The sequence below is a fragment of the Scomber scombrus genome, chromosome 19 (genome assembly GCF_963691925.1).
Source record: "Scomber scombrus chromosome 19, fScoSco1.1, whole genome shotgun sequence".
NCBI lineage: Eukaryota > Metazoa > Chordata > Actinopteri > Scombriformes > Scombridae > Scomber > Scomber scombrus.
This window is the reverse complement of record NC_084988.1, coordinates 24,324,944-24,345,862: the sequence shown is the minus strand read 5'-3', so window position 1 is coordinate 24,345,862 and position 20,919 is coordinate 24,324,944. Positions and strand designations below refer to the sequence as shown.

General features: G+C 44.6%; 1 protein-coding gene and 33 non-coding genes across 34 annotated transcripts in view; 1 reads left to right on the top strand and 33 right to left on the bottom strand.

Annotated features, from left to right (window-relative positions):
• Positions 1-20,919, top strand: part of dglucy (D-glutamate cyclase) — a 160,432-nt gene that overhangs the window by 86,097 nt on the left and 53,416 nt on the right. The window contains exons 2-4 of the mRNA XM_062440236.1: positions 928-1,010; positions 3,763-3,916; positions 4,942-5,028. Of these exons, the coding sequence (XP_062296220.1) occupies positions 935-1,010; positions 3,763-3,916; positions 4,942-5,028 (317 nt within the window). The 5' untranslated portion in view covers positions 928-934. The remainder of the gene's footprint in view (positions 1-927; positions 1,011-3,762; positions 3,917-4,941; positions 5,029-20,919) is intronic.
• Positions 5,388-5,459, bottom strand: trnaa-ugc (transfer RNA alanine (anticodon UGC)). Its single transcript has one exon. It is a non-coding gene; the product is annotated as a tRNA-Ala (tRNA).
• Positions 5,825-5,896, bottom strand: trnag-ucc (transfer RNA glycine (anticodon UCC)). The gene has a single exon. It is a non-coding gene; the product is annotated as a tRNA-Gly (tRNA).
• Positions 6,295-6,376, bottom strand: trnas-aga (transfer RNA serine (anticodon AGA)). Its single transcript has one exon. It is a non-coding gene; the product is annotated as a tRNA-Ser (tRNA).
• Positions 6,811-6,882, bottom strand: trnaa-ugc (transfer RNA alanine (anticodon UGC)). Its single transcript has one exon. It is a non-coding gene; the product is annotated as a tRNA-Ala (tRNA).
• Positions 7,269-7,340, bottom strand: trnag-ucc (transfer RNA glycine (anticodon UCC)). The gene has a single exon. It is a non-coding gene; the product is annotated as a tRNA-Gly (tRNA).
• Positions 7,745-7,826, bottom strand: trnas-aga (transfer RNA serine (anticodon AGA)). Its single transcript has one exon. It is a non-coding gene; the product is annotated as a tRNA-Ser (tRNA).
• Positions 8,261-8,332, bottom strand: trnaa-ugc (transfer RNA alanine (anticodon UGC)). Its single transcript has one exon. It is a non-coding gene; the product is annotated as a tRNA-Ala (tRNA).
• On the bottom strand, positions 8,692-8,763 carry trnag-ucc (transfer RNA glycine (anticodon UCC)). Its single transcript has one exon. It is a non-coding gene; the product is annotated as a tRNA-Gly (tRNA).
• On the bottom strand, positions 9,168-9,249 carry trnas-aga (transfer RNA serine (anticodon AGA)). Its single transcript has one exon. It is a non-coding gene; the product is annotated as a tRNA-Ser (tRNA).
• Positions 9,684-9,755, bottom strand: trnaa-ugc (transfer RNA alanine (anticodon UGC)). Its single transcript has one exon. It is a non-coding gene; the product is annotated as a tRNA-Ala (tRNA).
• Positions 10,113-10,184, bottom strand: trnag-ucc (transfer RNA glycine (anticodon UCC)). Its single transcript has one exon. It is a non-coding gene; the product is annotated as a tRNA-Gly (tRNA).
• On the bottom strand, positions 10,589-10,670 carry trnas-aga (transfer RNA serine (anticodon AGA)). Its single transcript has one exon. It is a non-coding gene; the product is annotated as a tRNA-Ser (tRNA).
• Positions 11,105-11,176, bottom strand: trnaa-ugc (transfer RNA alanine (anticodon UGC)). Its single transcript has one exon. It is a non-coding gene; the product is annotated as a tRNA-Ala (tRNA).
• trnag-ucc (transfer RNA glycine (anticodon UCC)) lies at positions 11,546-11,617 on the bottom strand. Its single transcript has one exon. It is a non-coding gene; the product is annotated as a tRNA-Gly (tRNA).
• On the bottom strand, positions 12,022-12,103 carry trnas-aga (transfer RNA serine (anticodon AGA)). Its single transcript has one exon. It is a non-coding gene; the product is annotated as a tRNA-Ser (tRNA).
• Positions 12,538-12,609, bottom strand: trnaa-ugc (transfer RNA alanine (anticodon UGC)). The gene has a single exon. It is a non-coding gene; the product is annotated as a tRNA-Ala (tRNA).
• Positions 12,967-13,038, bottom strand: trnag-ucc (transfer RNA glycine (anticodon UCC)). The gene has a single exon. It is a non-coding gene; the product is annotated as a tRNA-Gly (tRNA).
• On the bottom strand, positions 13,443-13,524 carry trnas-aga (transfer RNA serine (anticodon AGA)). Its single transcript has one exon. It is a non-coding gene; the product is annotated as a tRNA-Ser (tRNA).
• Positions 13,959-14,030, bottom strand: trnaa-ugc (transfer RNA alanine (anticodon UGC)). The gene has a single exon. It is a non-coding gene; the product is annotated as a tRNA-Ala (tRNA).
• On the bottom strand, positions 14,390-14,461 carry trnag-ucc (transfer RNA glycine (anticodon UCC)). Its single transcript has one exon. It is a non-coding gene; the product is annotated as a tRNA-Gly (tRNA).
• On the bottom strand, positions 14,866-14,947 carry trnas-aga (transfer RNA serine (anticodon AGA)). The gene has a single exon. It is a non-coding gene; the product is annotated as a tRNA-Ser (tRNA).
• Positions 15,382-15,453, bottom strand: trnaa-ugc (transfer RNA alanine (anticodon UGC)). Its single transcript has one exon. It is a non-coding gene; the product is annotated as a tRNA-Ala (tRNA).
• Positions 15,803-15,874, bottom strand: trnag-ucc (transfer RNA glycine (anticodon UCC)). The gene has a single exon. It is a non-coding gene; the product is annotated as a tRNA-Gly (tRNA).
• Positions 16,279-16,360, bottom strand: trnas-aga (transfer RNA serine (anticodon AGA)). The gene has a single exon. It is a non-coding gene; the product is annotated as a tRNA-Ser (tRNA).
• Positions 16,795-16,866, bottom strand: trnaa-ugc (transfer RNA alanine (anticodon UGC)). The gene has a single exon. It is a non-coding gene; the product is annotated as a tRNA-Ala (tRNA).
• On the bottom strand, positions 17,224-17,295 carry trnag-ucc (transfer RNA glycine (anticodon UCC)). The gene has a single exon. It is a non-coding gene; the product is annotated as a tRNA-Gly (tRNA).
• Positions 17,700-17,781, bottom strand: trnas-aga (transfer RNA serine (anticodon AGA)). Its single transcript has one exon. It is a non-coding gene; the product is annotated as a tRNA-Ser (tRNA).
• trnaa-ugc (transfer RNA alanine (anticodon UGC)) lies at positions 18,216-18,287 on the bottom strand. Its single transcript has one exon. It is a non-coding gene; the product is annotated as a tRNA-Ala (tRNA).
• On the bottom strand, positions 18,645-18,716 carry trnag-ucc (transfer RNA glycine (anticodon UCC)). The gene has a single exon. It is a non-coding gene; the product is annotated as a tRNA-Gly (tRNA).
• trnas-aga (transfer RNA serine (anticodon AGA)) lies at positions 19,121-19,202 on the bottom strand. The gene has a single exon. It is a non-coding gene; the product is annotated as a tRNA-Ser (tRNA).
• Positions 19,637-19,708, bottom strand: trnaa-ugc (transfer RNA alanine (anticodon UGC)). The gene has a single exon. It is a non-coding gene; the product is annotated as a tRNA-Ala (tRNA).
• trnag-ucc (transfer RNA glycine (anticodon UCC)) lies at positions 20,068-20,139 on the bottom strand. The gene has a single exon. It is a non-coding gene; the product is annotated as a tRNA-Gly (tRNA).
• On the bottom strand, positions 20,544-20,625 carry trnas-aga (transfer RNA serine (anticodon AGA)). Its single transcript has one exon. It is a non-coding gene; the product is annotated as a tRNA-Ser (tRNA).

Sequence of the window (20,919 nt, the reverse complement as noted above, 5' to 3'; positions counted from 1 at the left end):
CGATGACTTCAAGACTCTTCTTAGTCTGATAACATCCAGTTATGTGAAAGAAAATACTTAACTCTGGATATCAGAACACTCGATATTGTCAACTTTTCCAGATATTTCATGTAGTAAACTTTGCTGAGCACAGATATCTGAGTCAAATGTTGTTGTTGTGCATGCTTTTCAAGCTTTTCCTCACTTTCAACAACTCCATCCATCTCTTCAGTATGTGATTCATGAGTGTGCATTAGTGTGCTGATGACTGAAAGCACTATTATCAGTTTAGCCTTGTTACACAGTATGTTACTTCCCTGCAGTCCCTGTAGGCCTTTTATACTGAACTCAGTGTAACAGTTTTAACCAGAAACAGACTGAACTCATTACTTTCACTGAAGTCATTGTCTCACTGAAGTCACTCAGTTTCTTAAATACAGGGTGCTTTATCCTATGACATACAGTATGCCTTCATTCCCACTAACAGCTGCTCAAAACCTGACAGTAGTGATATCATCATGTCAGCGACAGCGTTCACTATCAGCAGACAGAGTTTACTCAAAAGAGTGAAACTCATGAAAGTGCAGCATATAGTGATCTCATCATTTGTACTTCAGTCATATGTTTGTGTATTTTGAATGAAAAAGTCGTTTATGTACAGTATCACCTCACATGTACTGTTATAACCATTTGTTTGATTAAACAGTCTCATCATATGCTTGGAAAACAAATTGACCAGTATCTGCCTCTATTTTTGTCTGTAAAAAAAGAAAAAGAATAAAACCCTACAAAATGGGTGCAATTACAGATTGCCTTGGCTGAGTCAGTCAGCCTTAATGCCTTCTGGCCCCACTTCGTGTCACACTATTGTACATTTTGAATACTAAAATGCAGAACAATTTACGACTTTTGAAACAAACTTGTGTGTATTTGTGTGCTGATTTTTAGGTTGAGCATGCTGACTGCAGTCAGAGCCGTTAGATGTTACCTCAGACACTTGAGGAATATCTCTAAATCTGCTATGGACTCAGGTAAAACACACACACACACACACAATCAAATAGTATCTCCCTTTGTACACGGTGGCTGTGGCTCAGGAGGTAGAACAGGTTTGGGCTTTTGATCCCAGAACCTACCTTGGTAGCTCATTGTCATCAACGTGGGAGTGTGTGAGACAATAAGCGGCTAATTTGGATATATATATATATTCAGCCATTTACCATGTGTTTGTCTGTTACAATCAGTGACATTAAAGCAAACACTGTAAGTATATTTTTGAAGCTTTTATTTGTAGGATTAATGTTACCTGTTTAAAATCAGCTCCAAAAACATTATAGTTGCATAAGTATAACGTAATAGTAATAAATAGTATTTTTTTATATGATCCATGTATGTACGTTTTCTGGAACAGTGTATGCATCTGTCTGTAGTAGAAAGATAGATGCTGTATGTGTGCCTTGAGATTACTTTTGTTGTGATTTGGTGCTATATAAATAAAGATTGATTGATTGATTGATTGTTTGTGAGCTGCACCTTTTAGTTTGAAACTTTTGTTTTCACCTCCTGTTTCTTTTGTTCATCGGTCGATTTTTGCTGTGATGCTTTACAGAGCCTACAACATGTTGTATTTTATAAAACATGTAAATTAAAGAGATGCAGTGAGATTGTTTTTCAGGTCAGTACATCCTGACAAAAAAGTACACTCTTATTTGGTTTACTTGCAAAGATTTGAATATATTTTGCTGCTAGAATACTACAAACAGTTTAACCACACTTAAACACAGTTTCGTTACTGACATTCATGATAAAGTTATTGACACAATAATAAATTCCAACGTTTATTTATATTTCATAAAAAATCCACAAAATAAGAATATTTTATAAATCAGATGATAAAATATTAATGCATGTGTAGTCAAACTTTGAATGCTTGGTGCATACAGTAGGCTGTACTTGGTGTAATATTGGGATTTATTGACACTCCAGTCACATTAAACTTATTATAGTTTAATGGAAAAAAGAGCCTTTTGAAATCGGTTCTGATCTGTTCAAAGCTGAACTTACTTAAATATATCCGAACATGAGACAAAATTGAAAATCATCAAATCCTTAAGTAGATGTGTCCTGTTGCAGCTTCTTGACTGTTTATTTTCTTGCTATTATCATTTCCAGACTTCAGACTTACCGTGGACCGACAGTACCACAGCTGAGCCACAGGGCAGCAGCAGAGATCTGGTTAACATATTCTTTTATCTGTCTGCCGAACAACTCACTGTCCACTTACATTTAATTTTGTATTGCCGTTTTACTGCCTTAAAACTGTTTTTGCAGTCAGTAAAGATAAAGGAGAGTTAGAAGGAGAGTGGTTATGTTACTGTATGTGAGGCATTTGTACTGTCTCTCTCTAATTCTCTCTCTATAAAGCTTTATTTATATTTATATATTTGTATCTGTTGAACTTTAAACACTTTAGTTTATATGGGTATTCCAATCTGTTAATAGTCCTCTCTTTACTGCTACATTGTCCAAAGATTAACCACATATATCTCTTCTTCCAAGTGAACATTAACCCAAGTGAGACCAGACCAGAGCCTTTGAAAGACAGAGGTTATATCATAAGTGTTTGATATAAATGTGTAAACAATTCCTCCTTCAATACTACAGTCACCTCATACTGTAGTTGGACTGTAACTGCATTGATCCAACCTCCTCTGTCCATGGTTCTGCTTTGGGCCAGGAATTAGAACCTGAGAGAACTGCAGCAGTTTGTTCCTAGAGTAGAAAGTCGTTGTGGCAGCCAAAGTAGGTTACAAACGTGTGTGTGTACTCTGTGATGGAGAAGTCGGATCATTTGAGTTCTCTGAGTCCTGCTGAGCTGAGGCTGTTGATTAGACAGGAAGATTTCAGGATAATCACCACGACTGGATTGGCAAACGGTAATAACCAGTTTTTGTGGAGGTGCAGCGATCAGCTCCGAGTGTTTGGTGTGTTCCTGACCTGTGTGTGATAGTTTGAGGTGCAGACAGGTGAGAGGATCATTCAAATGAAGTAGCACAAAGACAGTTGTTTTATTTTTGTACAAATTTGGTTTTAGATGTTGAACTAAATACAGAACCACATCTGCCACATCAGTCTGCTGTGATTTAATCAACAAACTAGCTGCAAATGTGCTGCAATAACAGATTTAGTTAGTTCAATTAAATCAGCTCACAATTCAGCAAGAAAGTAGTCTGCACTGATCTATAAATGAATGTGGGTGATTCTTACCGTATCTGCTGTCCACAGCTGTTTTATACTGTATGAAAAGCTTCTGCTTCAGTTCATTAAATCTCTGCAGCATCTGAAGGCAGCAGGACTGATATGTTGATACATCTGCAGCCTCTGAGAAGTGAAGTACCAGAGCTCTTATGCACCGCACTGTGTTTACCTTCATTAAATCACCTGTAGCCTCTTTTACAGCTTTCTTTTTAGCAAAAGTAGCGTCTGTTGCTTCAGTGAAGTAGCAGACATCTTGTACTCAGCAGTTAAACTTTTGAAATTAACATTTGCATATTGATAGATTCTGGATTTTGCAGTGAGGGTAAAGGAGTAGATGTAATTTTTTTTGCATACTTTTAATACTGTAATGGAACTTTTTGTGGGAAAATCATTTCTGAACATCAGATTATCAGTTTTATAAGTCTTTAAATGTATCTTGAGGTGATCTTGCTGTGGTGACTCAGGAGTGATAGATACTAAAATGTCTCTTACCTGAAAAAAAAAAAGTTTGTGTGTTTGTGTCAGGATACCAGCAGGCTAATGTGGTCATCCTGCCCAATCATCTGGCCAATGACTTTGAGGCGTTCTGTCGCAGTAATCAGGCCCCCCTGCCACTCCTTTATCGCAGCCAATCAGGAGAGACCTCGTGCCCACCTCTGGCTAAACTTGCAGACATAAGGTAACACATACACATACATACACAGCACAATGAGCCACAAACTGCTATCACACTTTGACATTTTCTTGTTAATTTTCTTTGGTATTGACTCACCACAGTATTATATTATGTTTGTACGGTTATCCTGCAGCGCCCAATACATCTTTGAGCTATAAAGGTAACTATAATGCAAAATGTCAAAGTCGCTGTAATTCATTTTAAGAAGCCCAAAGTACATTTGTACCTGTTCATTCCTCCTTGTGATGAATGATTTTCCAGAGAGATTAGAATGATTCACCTCTCTACAGATAAATGACCGCAGGTTTCACATTAACTAAGTTTTGGTTCACTTTTATGTCCTCTCCCTCTCTTTTACTGGAGCTCTTTTATTGATGTCTCTGCAGTTGTTTTATTTGTGCCAATCTGCATGGAACAGCTTTTCTCTAACTCTGTGTTGTGTAAAGATAAACCAATTACACATAAACCTTAAGATAACCCTTGCAGTACTTCACTCAGCACACTGCTCTGCATAGATAAAAGTGCAGGGTAGTTTTTTTTAGTTAAGAGATAAGGCTGGTGAAATTCTATATTATCTGTCTCTGCATTAAATTATTTAAATTCAGTTAATTAATTAGTTAATTCCATATTAAATTCAGTTTGTTTGTCAATGTCATTATAACATTCAGGCCTTTTGCACCACAGAAATTCCTCATGTTTCCCTACATTAAAATGATGAGTTGAGGTACTGGAATTGGTATTAATGGTTAAGTTGGAACTTATTTAGCTGCATACGTAAATATTTCATTTTTCATCTCAGTCATTTCGAGAATATACATGCATTTTTCTTACATTATTTATGTACGTCCCACAAAATTAAATATGCAAACTTACAGGCAAAATTTACAATGTGGATGAATATGTGTATTTCTTGGAAAATTAGCATCTGTTGCATGTTTTCTTTGCTTAAATACTCACTTTATATGTACAGTAAGCAAAACACCTTAACATGCCACAAGGTTTTTGTATGTGTATTTCTGTGTCTATAGGACAGATATCTCTCAGTACTGTGTGTATCACGAGGGTCGCCTGGTGAAGACAGTCTCCAGTCTGCAGAATTACAGCGCTCAACCAAGGTACCTTAACAAACACACGTACGCACTACACAACAAGCAGTTTGATACAATTCAAACACATTGAGAGCTGTGATGTAAAGAGCTTAAACAAGATAACTATGGTGAATGAAATATGACTTTCTGACATATTTGGACAAAAAAAGTCATGACTGGATTCAAATCTTGTATGTAAGACTGATAGTTTGGCTAAATAATATATCTATGATTCTGATCATAATTGAGGAAAAAAAACAACAAAATAGAATGAATTCAGTCATGGTGGGGGACAGCATTATGTATGGTAGCAAGCCTTGGGATTGGGAATGAAGCTTCGGTGCCTGTAAGACAGGCTACAAGTTTGTCGTCTTCACAAAACCTCCTGGAGATGCCGGGGATTGAACCCGGGGCCTCATACATGCAAAGCATGCGCTCTACCACTGAGCTACATCCCCTGCGATTACAAAAGAAATAAAGACAGCAACGAAAAGAGATGAGAATGAAAAAAGAGGATGTAGATCGACCTAAGCTGGAATACAGTGTGTTGTCATTGTCAATATACAACCTGAGCCACAAGTGAGCGCATTTGGACAAGAGGGTGGAGCGGAGCCTAACGCTAGCTGTTGGCTTGAAGTAGGCCGTTGCGGGATTCATTTCTGCCGTAATTTGGGGCATTTTAACGCGAGGGTCCATGGGGATTGACTCGCTTTTGGAGCCAGCCTCAAGTAGCCATTGGAGGAACTGCAATTTGGCATTTCCCCATCGGCTTCACTTTTCATTTCCGGAGGTTGCCGCTTGCTTTAAAACTACACTGCGGAACTGCGATGGCCGGGAATCGAACCCGGGTCAACTGCTTGGAAGGCAGCTATGCTCACCACTATACCACCATCGCTATGCATGAGCTGCATTGTAGTGCCCAGTCAGCATTTTGTATCATTATTAAAGTTGGACGAGGAGAGGAGGAGCAACAGAGGAGAGGGAGAGGGAGGCACACCTAAAAGAGAACAGTGTAGTTTGACATACCTATAACTAATAGCAGTATCATTAATGACTACAAAAGCTATACCGCAAAAAAATAAATAATGAAGTAAAGGACTCTGCGGGAGCGTCAGTAGTGCAGGTCCAGTCCAATTCTAAGACTGGCTGGCTTGAAAGCGAGCAGATCCTCTCTGTTCATTTTTCAAGAGATTTGGCTACTCTTCCAAGAGGTTCCTCCGGTTCTCATGGCTGGTGGGGAGACACGAGAATTCTCAGTATTACATCAGACAGTGCATGAAGAAGATAAGCGGACGTTGTCGGCAGGATTCGAACCTGCGCGGGGAGACCCCAATGGATTTCTAGTCCATCGCCTTAACCGCTCGGCCACGACAACCACTGTGAGGCGCACCTGTGGTTGGGGCGTGAAATGCACACGTCACACGTGTTGTTCCACCTATTCTACTCTGTAGTACAACATTTATATAATCACCTCACAAACAGCTACACAGAGGGTTTGTAAGGGCAGTGTTACTCTTGAGTTTTGGTGCATGACTGTCTGGATAGAGATCTGACAGGTTAAAAGAAGACAAGCAACCATGTCACAGGGGCGTGGCATCACCATGACCTCCAAATAACCACTATGGTGCTTGTTTAACGTAGCGAGAAACATTCAACAGGTATTTCTGTACTTCATCATTTTGCTTTATTTTAGATGAAGGAGCGTTCTTAACGTTCCGTCCAGCTCATAAGCCAGCTATGTGCACCTTTTTCTGAAGTCTTTTGTGCCTGTAGGACAGGCTACAAGTTTGTCGTCTTCATAAAACCTCCTGGAGATGCCGGGGATTGAACCCGGGGCCTCATACATGCAAAGCATGCGCTCTACCACTGAGCTACATCCCCTGCGATTAAAAAAGAAATAAAGACAGCAACGAAAAGAGATGAGAATGAAAAAAGAGGATGTAGATCGACCTAAGCTGGAATATACAGTGTGTTGTCATTGTCAATATACAACCTGAGCCACAAGTGAGCGCATTTGGACAAGAGGGCGGAGCGGAGCCTAACGCTAGCTGTTGGCTTGAACGCTAGCTGTTGGCTTGAAGTAGGCCGTTGCGGGATTTATTTCTGCCGTAATTTGGGGCATTTTAACGCGAGGGTCAATGGGTATTGACTCGCTTTTGGAGCCAGCCTCAAGTAGCCATTGGAGGAACTGCAATTTGGCATTTCCCCATCGGCTTCACTTTTCAGCCCCGGAGGTTGCCGCTTGCTTTAAAACTACACTGCGGAACTGCGATGGCCGGGAATCGAACCCGGGTCAACTGCTTGGAAGGCAGCTATGCTCACCACTATACCACCATCGCTATGCGTGAGCTGCATTGTAGTGCCCAGTCAGCATTTTGTATCATTATTAAAGTTGGACGAGGAGAGGAGGAGCAACAGAGGAGAGGGAGAGGGAGAGGCAGGCACACCTAAAAGAGAACAGTGTAGTTTGACATACCTATAACTAATAGCAGTATCATTAATGACTACAAAAGCTATACCGCAAAAAAATAAATAATGAAGTAAAGGACTCTGCGGGAGCGTCAGTAGTGCAGGTCCAGTCCAATTCTAAGACTGGCTGGCTTGAAAGCGAGCAGATTCTCTCTGTTCATTTTTCAAGAGATTTGGCTACTCTTCCAAGAGGTTCCTCCGGTTCTCATGGCTGGTGGGGAGACACGAGAATTCTCAGTATTACATCAGACAGTGCATGAAGAAGATAAGCGGACGTTGTCGGCAGGATTCGAACCTGCGCGGGGAGACCCCAATGGATTTCTAGTCCATCGCCTTAACCGCTCGGCCACGACAACCACTGTGAGGCGCACCTGTGGTTGGGGCGTGAAATGCACACGTCACACGTGTTGTTCCACCTATTCTACTCTGTAGTACAACATTTATATAATCACCTCACAAACAGCTACACAGAGGGTTTGTAAGGGCAGTGTTACTCTTGAGTTTTGGTGCATGACTGTCTGGATAGAGATCTGACAGGTTAAAAGAAGACAAGCAACCATGTCACAGGGGCGTGGCATCACCATGACCTCCAAATAACCACTATGGTGCTTGTTTAACGTAGCGAGAAACATTCAACAGGTATTTCTGTACTTCATCATTTTGCTTTATTTTAGATGAAGGAGCGTTCTTAACGTTCCGTCCAGCTCATAAGCCAGCTATGTGCACCTTTTTCTGAAGTCTTTTGTGCCTGTAGGACAGGCTACAAGTTTGTCGTCTTCATAAAACCTCCTGGAGATGCCGGGGATTGAACCCGGGGCCTCATACATGCAAAGCATGCGCTCTACCACTGAGCTACATCCCCTGCGGTTAAAAAAGAAATAAAGACAGCAACGAAAAGAGATGAGAATGAAAAAAGAGGATGTAGATCGACCTAAGCTGGAATATACAGTGTGTTGTCATTGTCAATATACAACCTGAGCCACAAGTGAGCGCATTTGGACAAGAGGGCGGAGCGGAGCCTAACGCTAGCTGTTGGCTTGAAGTCGGCCGTTTTGCGGGATTTATTTCTGCCGTAATTTGGGGCATTTTAACGCGAGGGTCAATGGGTATTGACTCGCTTTTGGAGCCAGCCATTGGAGGAACTGCAATTTGGCATTTCCCCATCGGCTTCACTTCTCAGCCCCGGAGGTTGCCGCTTGCTTTAAAACTACACTGCGGAACTGCGATGGCCGGGAATCGAACCCGGGTCAACTGCTTGGAAGGCAGCTATGCTCACCACTATACCACCATCGCTATGCGTGAGCTGCATTGTAGTGCCCAGTCAGCATTTTGTATCATTATTAAAGTTGGACGAGGAGAGGAGGAGCAACAGAGGAGAGGGAGAGGGAGAGGCAGGCACACCTAAAAGAGAACAGTGTAGTTTGACATACCTATAACTAATAGCAGTATCATTAATGACTACAAAAGCTATACCGCAAAAAAATAAATAATGAAGTAAAGGACTCTGCGGGAGCGTCAGTAGTGCAGGTCCAGTCCAATTCTAAGACTGGCTGGCTTGAAAGCGAGCAGATTCTCTCTGTTCATTTTTCAAGAGATTTGGCTACTCTTCCAAGAGGTTCCTCCGGTTCTCATGGCTGGTGGGGAGACACGAGAATTCTCAGTATTACATCAGACAGTGCATGAAGAAGATAAGCGGACGTTGTCGGCAGGATTCGAACCTGCGCGGGGAGACCCCAATGGATTTCTAGTCCATCGCCTTAACCGCTCGGCCACGACAACCACTGTGAGGCGCACCTGTGGTTGGGGCGTGAAATGCACACGTCACACGTGTTGTTCCACCTATTCTACTCTGTAGTACAACATTTATATAATCACCTCACAAACAGCTACACAGAGGGTTTGTAAGGGCAGTGTTACTCTTGAGTTTTGGTGCATGACTGTCTGGATAGAGATCTGACAGGTTAAAAGAAGACAAGCAACCATGTCACAGGGGCGTGGCATCACCATGACCTCCAAATAACCACTATGGTGCTTGTTTAACGTAGCGAGAAACATTCAACAGGTATTTCTGTACTTCATCATTTTGCTTTATTTTAGATGAAGGAGCGTTCTTAACGTTCCGTCCAGCTCATAAGCCAGCTATGTGCACCTTTTTCTGAAGTCTTTTGTGCCTGTAGGACAGGCTACAAGTTTGTCGTCTTCATAAAACCTCCTGGAGATGCCGGGGATTGAACCCGGGGCCTCATACATGCAAAGCATGCGCTCTACCACTGAGCTACATCCCCTGCGATTAAAAAAGAAATAAAGACAGCAACGAAAAGAGATGAGAATGAAAAAAGAGGATGTAGATCGACCTAAGCTGGAATATACAGTGTGTTGTCATTGTCAATATACAACCTGAGCCACAAGTGAGCGCATTTGGACAAGAGGGCGGAGCGGAGCCTAACGCTAGCTGTTGGCTTGAAGTAGGCCGTTGCGGGATTTATTTCTGCCGTAATTTGGGGCATTTTAACGCGAGGGTCAATGGGTATTGACTCGCTTTTGGAGCCAGCCATTGGAGGAACTGCAATTTGGCATTTCCCCATCGGCTTCACTTCTCAGCCCCGGAGGTTGCCGCTTGCTTTAAAACTACACTGCGGAACTGCGATGGCCGGGAATCGAACCCGGGTCAACTGCTTGGAAGGCAGCTATGCTCACCACTATACCACCATCGCTATGCGTGAGCTGCATTGTAGTGCCCAGTCAGCATTTTGTATCATTATTAAAGTTGGACGAGGAGAGGAGGAGCAACAGAGGAGAGGGAGAGGGAGAGGGAGGCACACCTAAAAGAGAACAGTGTAGTTTGACATACCTATAACTAATAGCAGTATCATTAATGACTACAAAAGCTATACCGCAAAAAAATAAATAATGAAGTAAAGGACTCTGCGGGAGCGTCAGTAGTGCAGGTCCAGTCCAATTCTAAGACTGGCTGGCTTGAAAGCGAGCAGATTCTCTCTGTTCATTTTTCAAGAGATTTGGCTACTCTTCCAAGAGGTTCCTCCGGTTCTCATGGCTGGTGGGGAGACACGAGAATTCTCAGTATTACATCAGACAGTGCATGAAGAAGATAAGCGGACGTTGTCGGCAGGATTCGAACCTGCGCGGGGAGACCCCAATGGATTTCTAGTCCATCGCCTTAACCGCTCGGCCACGACAACCACTGTGAGGCGCACCTGTGGTTGGGGCGTGAAATGCACACGTCACACGTGTTGTTCCACCTATTCTACTCTGTAGTACAACATTTATATAATCACCTCACAAACAGCTACACAGAGGGTTTGTAAGGGCAGTGTTACTCTTGAGTTTTGGTGCATGACTGTCTGGATAGAGATCTGACAGGTTAAAAGAAGACAAGCAACCATGTCACAGGGGCGTGGCATCACCATGACCTCCAAATAACCACTATGGTGCTTGTTTAACGTAGCGAGAAACATTCAACAGGTATTTCTGTACTTCATCATTTTGCTTTATTTTAGATGAAGGAGCGTTCTTAACGTTCCGTCCAGCTCATAAGCCAGCTATGTGCACCTTTTTCTGAAGTCTTTTGTGCCTGTAGGACAGGCTACAAGTTTGTCGTCTTCATAAAACCTCCTGGAGATGCCGGGGATTGAACCCGGGGCCTCATACATGCAAAGCATGCGCTCTACCACTGAGCTACATCCCCTGCGATTAAAAAAGAAATAAAGACAGCAACGAAAAGAGATGAGAATGAAAAAAGAGGATGTAGATCGACCTAAGCTGGAATATACAGTGTGTTGTCATTGTCAATATACAACCTGAGCCACAAGTGAGCGCATTTGGACAAGAGGGCGGAGCGGAGCCTAACGCTAGCTGTTGGCTTGAAGTCGGCCGTTTTGCGGGATTTATTTCTGCCGTAATTTGGGGCATTTTAACGCGAGGGTCAATGGGTATTGACTCGCTTTTGGAGCCAGCCTCAAGTAGCCATTGGAGGAACTGCAATTTGGCATTTCCCCATCGGCTTCACTTTTCAGCCCCGGAGGTTGCCGCTTGCTTTAAAACTACACTGCGGAACTGCGATGGCCGGGAATCGAACCCGGGTCAACTGCTTGGAAGGCAGCTATGCTCACCACTATACCACCATCGCTATGCGTGAGCTGCATTGTAGTGCCCAGTCAGCATTTTGTATCATTATTAAAGTTGGACGAGGAGAGGAGGAGCAACAGAGGAGAGGGAGAGGGAGAGGCAGGCACACCTAAAAGAGAACAGTGTAGTTTGACATACCTATAACTAATAGCAGTATCATTAATGACTACAAAAGCTATACCGCAAAAAAATAAATAATGAAGTAAAGGACTCTGCGGGAGCGTCAGTAGTGCAGGTCCAGTCCAATTCTAAGACTGGCTGGCTTGAAAGCGAGGAGATTCTCTCTGTTCATTTTTCAAGAGATTTGGCTACTCTTCCAAGAGGTTCCTCCGGTTCTCATGGCTGGTGGGGAGACACGAGAATTCTCAGTATTACATCAGACAGTGCATGAAGAAGATAAGCGGACGTTGTCGGCAGGATTCGAACCTGCGCGGGGAGACCCCAATGGATTTCTAGTCCATCGCCTTAACCGCTCGGCCACGACAACCACTGTGAGGCGCACCTGTGGTTGGGGCGTGAAATGCACACGTCACACGTGTTGTTCCACCTATTCTACTCTGTAGTACAACATTTATATAATCACCTCACAAACAGCTACACAGAGGGTTTGTAAGGGCAGTGTTACTCTTGAGTTTTGGTGCATGACTGTCTGGATAGAGATCTGACAGGTTAAAAGAAGACAAGCAACCATGTCACAGGGGCGTGGCATCACCATGACCTCCAAATAACCACTATGGTGCTTGTTTAACGTAGCGAGAAACATTCAACAGGTATTTCTGTACTTCATCATTTTGCTTTATTTTAGATGAAGGAGCGTTCTTAACGTTCCGTCCAGCTCATAAGCCAGCTATGTGCACCTTTTTCTGAAGTCTTTTGTGCCTGTAGGACAGGCTACAAGTTTGTCGTCTTCATAAAACCTCCTGGAGATGCCGGGGATTGAACCCGGGGCCTCATACATGCAAAGCATGCGCTCTACCACTGAGCTACATCCCCTGCGATTAAAAAAGAAATAAAGACAGCAACGAAAAGAGATGAGAATGAAAAAAGAGGATGTAGATCGACCTAAGCTGGAATATACAGTGTGTTGTCATTGTCAATATACAACCTGAGCCACAAGTGAGCGCATTTGGACAAGAGGGCGGAGCGGAGCCTAACGCTAGCTGTTGGCTTGAAGTAGGCCGTTGCGGGATTTATTTCTGCCGTAATTTGGGGCATTTTAACGCGAGGGTCAATGGGTATTGACTCGCTTTTGGAGCCAGCCATTGGAGGAACTGCAATTTGGCATTTCCCCATCGGCTTCACTTCTCAGCCCCGGAGGTTGCCGCTTGCTTTAAAACTACACTGCGGAACTGCGATGGCCGGGAATCGAACCCGGGTCAACTGCTTGGAAGGCAGCTATGCTCACCACTATACCACCATCGCTATGCGTGAGCTGCATTGTAGTGCCCAGTCAGCATTTTGTATCATTATTAAAGTTGGACGAGGAGAGGAGGAGCAACAGAGGAGAGGGAGAGGGAGAGGCAGGCACACCTAAAAGAGAACAGTGTAGTTTGACATACCTATAACTAATAGCAGTATCATTAATGACTACAAAAGCTATACCGCAAAAAAATAAATAATGAAGTAAAGGACTCTGCGGGAGCGTCAGTAGTGCAGGTCCAGTCCAATTCTAAGACTGGCTGGCTTGAAAGCGAGCAGATTCTCTCTGTTCATTTTTCAAGAGATTTGGCTACTCTTCCAAGAGGTTCCTCCGGTTCTCATGGCTGGTGGGGAGACACGAGAATTCTCAGTATTACATCAGACAGTGCATGAAGAAGATAAGCGGACGTTGTCGGCAGGATTCGAACCTGCGCGGGGAGACCCCAATGGATTTCTAGTCCATCGCCTTAACCGCTCGGCCACGACAACCACTGTGAGGCGCACCTGTGGTTGGGGCGTGAAATGCACACGTCACACGTGTTGTTCCACCTATTCTACTCTGTAGTACAACATTTATATAATCACCTCACAAACAGCTACACAGAGGGTTTGTAAGGGCAGTGTTACTCTTGAGTTTTGGTGCATGACTGTCTGGATAGAGATCTGACAGGTTAAAAGAAGACAAGCAACCATGTCACAGGGGCGTGGCATCACCATGACCTCCAAATAACCACTATGGTGCTTGTTTAACGTAGCGAGAAACATTCAACAGGTATTTCTGTACTTCATCATTTTGCTTTATTTTAGATGAAGGAGCGTTCTTAACGTTCCGTCCAGCTCATAAGCCAGCTATGTGCACCTTTTTCTGAAGTCTTTTGTGCCTGTAGGACAGGCTACAAGTTTGTCGTCTTCATAAAACCTCCTGGAGATGCCGGGGATTGAACCCGGGGCCTCATACATGCAAAGCATGCGCTCTACCACTGAGCTACATCCCCTGCGATTAAAAAAGAAATAAAGACAGCAACGAAAAGAGATGAGAATGAAAAAAGAGGATGTAGATCGACCTAAGCTGGAATATACAGTGTGTTGTCATTGTCAATATACAACCTGAGCCACAAGTGAGCGCATTTGGACAAGAGGGCGGAGCGGAGCCTAACGCTAGCTGTTGGCTTGAAGTCGGCCGTTTTGCGGGATTTATTTCTGCCGTAATTTGGGGCATTTTAACGCGAGGGTCAATGGGTATTGACTCGCTTTTGGAGCCAGCCATTGGAGGAACTGCAATTTGGCATTTCCCCATCGGCTTCACTTCTCAGCCCCGGAGGTTGCCGCTTGCTTTAAAACTACACTGCGTAACTGCGATGGCCGGGAATCGAACCCGGGTCAACTGCTTGGAAGGCAGCTATGCTCACCACTATACCACCATCGCTATGCGTGAGCTGCATTGTAGTGCCCAGTCAGCATTTTGTATCATTATTAAAGTTGGACGAGGAGAGGAGGAGCAACAGAGGAGAGGGAGAGGGAGAGGCAGGCACACCTAAAAGAGAACAGTGTAGTTTGACATACCTATAACTAATAGCAGTATCATTAATGACTACAAAAGCTATACCGCAAAAAAATAAATAATGAAGTAAAGGACTCTGCGGGAGCGTCAGTAGTGCAGGTCCAGTCCAATTCTAAGACTGGCTGGCTTGAAAGCGAGCAGATTCTCTCTGTTCATTTTTCAAGAGATTTGGCTACTCTTCCAAGAGGTTCCTCCGGTTCTCATGGCTGGTGGGGAGACACGAGAATTCTCAGTATTACATCAGACAGTGCATGAAGAAGATAAGCGGACGTTGTCGGCAGGATTCGAACCTGCGCGGGGAGACCCCAATGGATTTCTAGTCCATCGCCTTAACCGCTCGGCCACGACAACCACTGTGAGGCGCACCTGTGGTTGGGGCGTGAAATGCACACGTCACACGTGTTGTTCCACCTATTCTACTCTGTAGTACAACATTTATATAATCACCTCACAAACAGCTACACAGAGGGTTTGTAAGGGCAGTGTTACTCTTGAGTTTTGGTGCATGACTGTCTGGATAGAGATCTGACAGGTTAAAAGAAGACAAGCAACCATGTCACAGGGGCGTGGCATCACCATGACCTCCAAATAACCACTATGGTGCTTGTTTAACGTAGCGAGAAACATTCAACAGGTATTTCTGTACTTCATCATTTTGCTTTATTTTAGATGAAGGAGCGTTCTTAACGTTCCGTCCAGCTCATAAGCCAGCTATGTGCACCTTTTTCTGAAGTCTTTTGTGCCTGTAGGACAGGCTACAAGTTTGTCGTCTTCATAAAACCTCCTGGAGATGCCGGGGATTGAACCCGGGGCCTCATACATGCAAAGCATGCGCTCTACCACTGAGCTACATCCCCTGCGATTAAAAAAGAAATAAAGACAGCAACGAAAAGAGATGAGAATGAAAAAAGAGGATGTAGATCGACCTAAGCTGGAATATACAGTGTGTTGTCATTGTCAATATACAACCTGAGCCACATTTGGACAAGAGGGCGGAGCGGAGCCTAACGCTAGCTGTTGGCTTGAAGTCGGCCGTTTTGCGGGATTTATTTCTGCCGTAATTTGGGGCATTTTAACGCGAGGGTCAATGGGTATTGACTCGCTTTTGGAGCCAGCCATTGGAGGAACTGCAATTTGGAATTTCCCCATCGGCTTCACTTCTCAGCCCCGGAGGTTGCCGCTTGCTTTAAAACTACACTGCGGAACTGCGATGGCCGGGAATCGAACCCGGGTCAACTGCTTGGAAGGCAGCTATGCTCACCACTATACCACCATCGCTATGCGTGAGCTGCATTGTAGTGCCCAGTCAGCATTTTGTATCATTATTAAAGTTGGACGAGGAGAGGAGGAGCAACAGAGGAGAGGGAGAGGGAGAGGCAGGCACACCTAAAAGAGAACAGTGTAGTTTGACATACCTATAACTAATAGCAGTATCATTAATGACTACAAAAGCTATACCGCAAAAAAATAAATAATGAAGTAAAGGACTCTGCGGGAGCGTCAGTAGTGCAGGTCCAGTCCAATTCTAAGACTGGCTGGCTTGAAAGCGAGCAGATTCTCTCTGTTCATTTTTCAAGAGATTTGGCTACTCTTCCAAGAGGTTCCTCCGGTTCTCATGGCTGGTGGGGAGACACGAGAATTCTCAGTATTACATCAGACAGTGCATGAAGAAGATAAGCGGACGTTGTCGGCAGGATTCGAACCTGCGCGGGGAGACCCCAATGGATTTCTAGTCCATCGCCTTAACCGCTCGGCCACGACAACCACTGTGAGGCGCACCTGTGGTTGGGGCGTGAAATGCACACGTCACACGTGTTGTTCCACCTATTCTACTCTGTAGTACAACATTTATATAATCACCTCACAAACAGCTACACAGAGGGTTTGTAAGGGCAGTGTTACTCTTGAGTTTTGGTGCATGACTGTCTGGATAGAGATCTGACAGGTTAAAAGAAGACAAGCAACCATGTCACAGGGGCGTGGCATCACCATGACCTCCAAATAACCACTATGGTGCTTGTTTAACGTAGCGAGAAACATTCAACAGGTATTTCTGTACTTCATCATTTTGCTTTATTTTAGATGAAGGAGCGTTCTTAACGTTCCGTCCAGCTCATAAGCCAGCTATGTGCACCTTTTTCTGAAGTCTTTTGTGCCTGTAGGACAGGCTACAAGTTTGTCGTCTTCATAAAACCTCCTGGAGATGCCGGGGATTGAACCCGGGGCCTCATACATGCAAAGCATGCGCTCTACCACTGAGCTACATCCCCTGCGATTAAAAAAGAAATAAAGACAGCAACGAAAAGAGATGAGAATGAAAAAAGAGGATGTAGATCGACCTAAGCTGGAATATACAGTGTGTTGTCATTGTCAATATACAACCTGAGCCACAAGTGAGCGCATTTGGACAAGAGGGCGGAGCGGAGCCTAACGCTAGCTGTTGGCTTGACGTAGGCCGTTGCGGGATTTATTTCTGCCGTAATTTGGGGCATTTTAACGCGAGGGTCAATGGGTATTGACTCGCTTTTGGAGCCAGCCATTGGAGGAACTGCAATTTGGAATTTCCCCATCGGCTTCACTTCTCAGCCCCGGAGGTTGCCGCTTGCTTTAAAACTACACTGCGGAACTGCGATGGCCGGGAATCGAACCCGGGTCAACTGCTTGGAAGGCAGCTATGCTCACCACTATACCACCATCGCTATGCGTGAGCTGCATTGTAGTGCCCAGTCAGCATTTTGTATCATTATTAAAGTTGGACGAGGAGAGGAGGAGCAACAGAGGAGAGGGAGAGGGAGAGGCAGGCACACCTAAAAGAGAACAGTGTAGTTTGACATACCTATAACTAATAGCAGTATCATTAATGACTACAAAAGCTATACCGCAAAAAAATAAATAATGAAGTAAAGGACTCTGCGGGAGCGTCAGTAGTGCAGGTCCAGTCCAATTCTAAGACTGGCTGGCTTGAAAGCGAGCAGATTCTCTCTGTTCATTTTTCAAGAGATTTGGCTACTCTTCCAAGAGGTTCCTCCGGTTCTCATGGCTGGTGGGGAGACACGAGAATTCTCAGTATTACATCAGACAGTGCATGAAGAAGATAAGCGGACGTTGTCGGCAGGATTCGAACCTGCGCGGGGAGACCCCAATGGATTTCTAGTCCATCGCCTTAACCGCTCGGCCACGACAACCACTGTGAGGCGCACCTGTGGTTGGGGCGTGAAATGCACACGTCACACGTGTTGTTCCACCTATTCTACTCTGTAGTACAACATTTATATAATCACCTCACAAACAGCTACACAGAGGGTTTGTAAGGGCAGTGTTACTCTTGAGTTTTGGTGCATGACTGTCTGGATAGAGATCTGACAGGTTAAAAGAAGACAAGCAACCATGTCACAGGGGCGTGGCATCACCATGACCTCCAAATAACCACTATGGTGCTTGTTTAACGTAGCGAGAAACATTCAACAGGTATTTCTGTACTTCATCATTTTGCTTTATTTTAGATGAAGGAGCGTTCTTAACGTTCCGTCCAGCTCATAAGCCAGCTATGTGCACCTTTTTCTGAAGTCTTTTGTGCCTGTAGGACAGGCTACAAGTTTGTCGTCTTCATAAAACCTCCTGGAGATGCCGGGGATTGAACCCGGGGCCTCATACATGCAAAGCATGCGCTCTACCACTGAGCTACATCCCCTGCGATTAAAAAAGAAATAAAGACAGCAACGAAAAGAGATGAGAATGAAAAAAGAGGATGTAGATCGACCTAAGCTGGAATATACAGTGTGTTGTCATTGTCAATATACAACCTGAGCCACAAGTGAGCGCATTTGGACAAGAGGGCGGAGCGGAGCCTAACGCTAGCTGTTGGCTTGACGTAGGCCGTTGCGGGATTTATTTCTGCCGTAATTTGGGGCATTTTAACGCGAGGGTCAATGGGTATTGACTCGCTTTTGGAGCCAGCCATTGGAGGAACTGCAATTTGGAATTTCCCCATCGGCTTCACTTCTCAGCCCCGGAGGTTGCCGCTTGCTTTAAAACTACACTGCGGAACTGCGATGGCCGGGAATCGAACCCGGGTCAACTGCTTGGAAGGCAGCTATGCTCACCACTATACCACCATCGCTATGCGTGAGCTGCATTGTAGTGCCCAGTCAGCATTTTGTATCATTATTAAAGTTGGACGAGGAGAGGAGGAGCAACAGAGGAGAGGGAGAGGGAGAGGCAGGCACACCTAAAAGAGAACAGTGTAGTTTGACATACCTATAACTAATAGCAGTATCATTAATGACTACAAAAGCTATACCGCAAAAAAATAAATAATGAAGTAAAGGACTCTGCGGGAGCGTCAGTAGTGCAGGTCCAGTCCAATTCTAAGACTGGCTGGCTTGAAAGCGAGCAGATTCTCTCTGTTCATTTTTCAAGAGATTTGGCTACTCTTCCAAGAGGTTCCTCCGGTTCTCATGGCTGGTGGGGAGACACGGGAATTCTCAGTATTACATCAGACAGTGCATGAAGAAGATAAGCGGACGTTGTCGGCAGGATTCGAACCTGCGCGGGGAGACCCCAATGGATTTCTAGTCCATCGCCTTAACCGCTCGGCCACGACAACCACTGTGAGGCGCACCTGTGGTTGGGGCGTGAAATGCACACGTCACACGTGTTGTTCCACCTATTCTACTCTGTAGTACAACATTTATATAATCACCTCACAAACAGCTACACAGAGGGTTTGTAAGGGCAGTGTTACTCTTGAGTTTTGGTGCATGACTGTCTGGATAGAGATCTGACAGGTTAAAAGAAGACAAGCAACCATGTCACAGGGGCGTGGCATCACCATGACCTCCAAATAACCACTATGGTGCTTGTTTAACGTAGCGAGAAACATTCAACAGGTATTTCTGTACTTCATCATTTTGCTTTATTTTAGATGAAGGAGCGTTATTAACATTCCGTCCAGCTCATAAGCCAGCTATGTGCACCTTTTTCTGAAGTCTTTTGTGCCTGTAGGACAGGCTACAAGTTTGTCGTCTTCATAAAACCTCCTGGAGATGCCGGGGATTGAACCCGGGGCCTCATACATGCAAAGCATGCGCTCTACCACTGAGCTACATCCCCTGCGATTAAAAAAGAAATAAAGACAGCAACGAAAAGAGATGAGAATGAAAAAAGAGGATGTAGATCGACCTAAGCTGGAATATACAGTGTGTTGTCATTGTCAATATACAACCTGAGCCACAAGTGAGCGCATTTGGACAAGAGGGCGGAGCGGAGCCTAACGCTAGCTGTTGGCTTGAAGTAGGCCGTGTTGCGGGATTTATTTCTGCCGTAATTTGGGGCATTTTAACGCGAGGGTCAATGGGTATTGACTCGCTTTTGGAGCCAGCCATTGGAGGAACTGCAATTTGGCATTTCCCCATCGGCTTCACTTCTCAGCCCCGGAGGTTGCCGCTTGCTTTAAAACTACACTGCGGAACTGCGATGGCCGGGAATCGAACCCGGGTCAACTGCTTGGAAGGCAGCTATGCTCACCACTATACCACCATCGCTATGCGTGAGCTGCATTGTAGTGCCCAGTCAGCATTTTGTATCATTATTAAAGTTGGACGAGGAGAGGACGAGCAACAGAGGAGAGGGAGAGGGAGAGGCAGGCACACCTAAAAGAGAACAGTGTAGTTTGACATACCTATAACTAATAGCAGTATCATTAATGACTACAAAAGCTATACCGCAAAAAAATAAATAATGAAGTAAAGGACTCTGCGGGAGCGTCAGTAGTGCAGGTCCAGTCCAATTCTAAGACTGGCTGGCTTGAAAGCGAGGAGATTCTCTCTGTTCATTTTTCAAGAGATTTGGCTACTCTTCCAAGAGGTTCCTCCGGTTCTCATGGCTGGTGGGGAGACACGAGAATTCTCAGTATTACATCAGACAGTGCATGAAGAAGATAAGCGGACGTTGTCGGCAGGATTCGAACCTGCGCGGGGAGACCCCAATGGATTTCTAGTCCATCGCCTTAACCGCTCGGCCACGACAACCACTGTGAGGCGCACCTGTGGTTGGGGCGTGAAATGCACACGTCACACGTGTTGTTCCACCTATTCTACTCTGTAGTACAACATTTATATAATCACCTCACAAACAGCTACACAGAGGGTTTGTAAGGGCAGTGTTACTCTTGAGTTTTGGTGCATGACTGTCTGGATAGAGATCTGACAGGTTAAAAGAAGACAAGCAACCATGTCACAGGGGCGTGGCATCACCATGACCTCCAAATAACCACTATGGTGCTTGTTTAACGTAGCGAGAAACATTCAACAGGTATTTCTGTA